Source organism: Chrysochloris asiatica, unplaced genomic scaffold (genome assembly GCF_000296735.1).
Source record: "Chrysochloris asiatica unplaced genomic scaffold, ChrAsi1.0 scaffold00116, whole genome shotgun sequence".
Classification (NCBI taxonomy): domain Eukaryota; kingdom Metazoa; phylum Chordata; class Mammalia; order Afrosoricida; family Chrysochloridae; genus Chrysochloris; species Chrysochloris asiatica.
The window spans coordinates 421186-423655 of NW_006408634.1; the positions used below are offsets into that span (position 1 = coordinate 421186).

The following is a 2470-nucleotide window of genomic DNA, read 5'->3' on the forward strand; positions in this document are numbered from 1 at the left end:
TCATTTAGAGTCTGTCAAAAAAGCATCACAACAGAGTCGGGTTTATGACCCAGAGTCTATTGGTGGTACAAACAGCATACTTTGCTGCTGAAAGTGTCTGTGGTGTGGGGCCACCTTGGAGGAAAGGCCTTGTGGTCTACTTCCAAAAGATCACAACCTTGAAAACATACATGAGTTTCCTTAAGATGGAACTGACTCAACAGCCAACAAATGGCTTAACAGGATGCCTCTACAACTGGACTGTCAACATATTTTGTCTCTGTTTAGATGAGATGGAGAGGTCCTTGGAGTTGGCCAACATGACCAGAGTCAAAGAGTTTATCCTGTTGGGTTTGTCCACAAGGACAGACATAAGGGATGCCTTGTTTGCCGTCTTCCTGACCCTCTACCTGCTGACACTCCTGGAGAACACTGTCATCGTATACCTCATCTGCAGTCACAGTGAGCTTCGCAAGCCCATGTACTTCTTCCTGGGCAACCTGAGCTGTCTGGAGATGTGCTACGTGTCAGTGACGATGCCCAGCCTGCTCACGGGGCTGTGGACTGGACCCTACCACATTTCATTCACAGCCTGCATGACCCAACTCTTCTTTTTCATTGTACTAATGGGCACTGAGTGTACCCTCCTGGCCTCCATGGCCTATGACCGCTATGTAGCCATCTGTCGCCCACTCCACTACCCGCTGCTCATGCGGCCCCAAGTCTGCCTGGGCTTGGCCTTGTCCTCATGGCTTGGTGGTCTTCTGGTCTCAGTGGCCAAGACCACATGCATTGCCAGCCTCTCCTATTGTGGTCCCAATGTGCTTAATCACTTCTTCTGTGATGTGTCTCCTCTGCTTAACCTGTCCTGCACACATGTGGCCCTGACAGAGCTGGTGGACTTCATCTCTGCCATTGTCATCTTCTGTGGGACACTGCTAGTAGCCTTGGCCTCATACTCAGCCATTGGGGTGGCCGTGTTCCGCATGCCATCAGCTGCAGTCCGTCGTAAAGCTTTCTCCACCTGTGCCTCCCACCTGGTCGTGGTGGGCATTTTCTACTCAGCTGCCCTCTTCATCTACTGCCGTCCCAGTCGTATCAAGTCCATGGACTTCAACAAGGTGTTGTCAGTCATCTATACGGTGGTCACGCCCATATGCAACCCAATCATCTACTGCCTGCGGAACAAGGAAGTCCATGCAATGCTGAAAAAGACTCTCCGCCTACCATGATTCTGGTCTTAGAAAGTTGGATATCTCAAGTACTTGATGAAAAGTATTTTTAGACCCCAAACACCATGATAATCTTGAAATGCAAATGAAAAGCCAGAAACAGAAATTTGCTACCTAGTATGCAATGAAGGATCCCTGGTGATACAAACAGTTAAGAGCAGAATTGTTAATGGGATGGTGGCCATTCGAGCCCACCCAGAAGTGCCTGGGGAGACAGGTTTGGCTATCTCCTTTGAGAGATAGACCCTGGAAACCCCAGTGGAGGATGTTCTAGTCTCCACACAGGGTGTCACCATGAGTCAGGATGGATTCCTTGACCCCGAACAACTGCAACTATATACTATGAAGTCGTAAAAATCAGTAACACAACCCAAACCAACCCAGCAAATTTGTGAGACAAGAAACCATAAAAGAAGAATTTAATTGTCTAATAGACCACATGAAAAGGTGATGAAATTTACTATTAAATAAAGAAATACAACTTTAGCAACCACATCATTTTTATTCTTAGAAGTCTGACAGATACTTACCAAATATGTCAATACTTTCCCACAAGCATGGATTGACACAAGTACAAGGATATTGATTGCACTGCTGTTTGTAACAAACCAAACAGAAACTGTCTGAGTGTCTACTGATAATCCAAACAGAAACCGTCTAAGTGTCTACTGATAGTGGATGGATTCAATATATCATATTCATACTGAGATAGACATTAAATTTAAATATATAGTCATATGTTCTGGCTTAGAAATTTGACCAAAAAAAAAATATATATATATATAATTTTTTTTTTAAACAAAAAACAGTTTGGAATTCTTTGCTTTTGCACTAAAATGTAATTTTTATATAATTTCAAACTTACACAAGAGTTTCTAGAGTAGATTGAGTTCCTATTTCCACTTTACCTGAAGTAACATACATTAATTATATTTCACCTTATTTGTTTTATCACCATCTATCTACCTATCTAAAAGGAATTCTGGTAGCATAATGGTTGCAAATCGGGTTGCTCACCTCAAGGTCGACAGTTTGAAACTACCAGCTGATCCGCAGGAAAAAGATGAGGCTTTCTGCTCCCATAAAGATTTGCAGCCTCGGAAACCCTGTATGGGGTCACTATGAGTTGGAACCAACTCCATGGTACATAACAACAACAGCAACATCTACCTATCATCTACCTACCTATCTATCATCTATCTACCTACCTATCATCTACCTACCTATCTATCATCTATCTACCTATCTATCATCTACCT

General features: G+C 43.4%; 1 protein-coding gene across 1 annotated transcript; it reads left to right on the top strand.

Moving 5' to 3' along the window:
- The first annotated feature begins 272 nt into the window (after window positions 1-272).
- LOC102837357 (olfactory receptor 5-like) lies at window positions 273-1211 on the top strand. Its single transcript, XM_006868267.1, has one exon. It carries the CDS (start codon window positions 273-275, stop codon window positions 1209-1211), a length of 939 nt encoding a protein of 312 aa, XP_006868329.1.
- Window positions 1212-2470: the final 1259 nt, after the last annotated feature.

What these genes read in the sequence shown, in the direction of transcription:
- LOC102837357 (XM_006868267.1), top strand. Translation starts at nt 273, where the DNA reads ATGGAGAGGTCCTTGGAGTTGGCCAACATGACCAGAGTCAAAGAGTTT.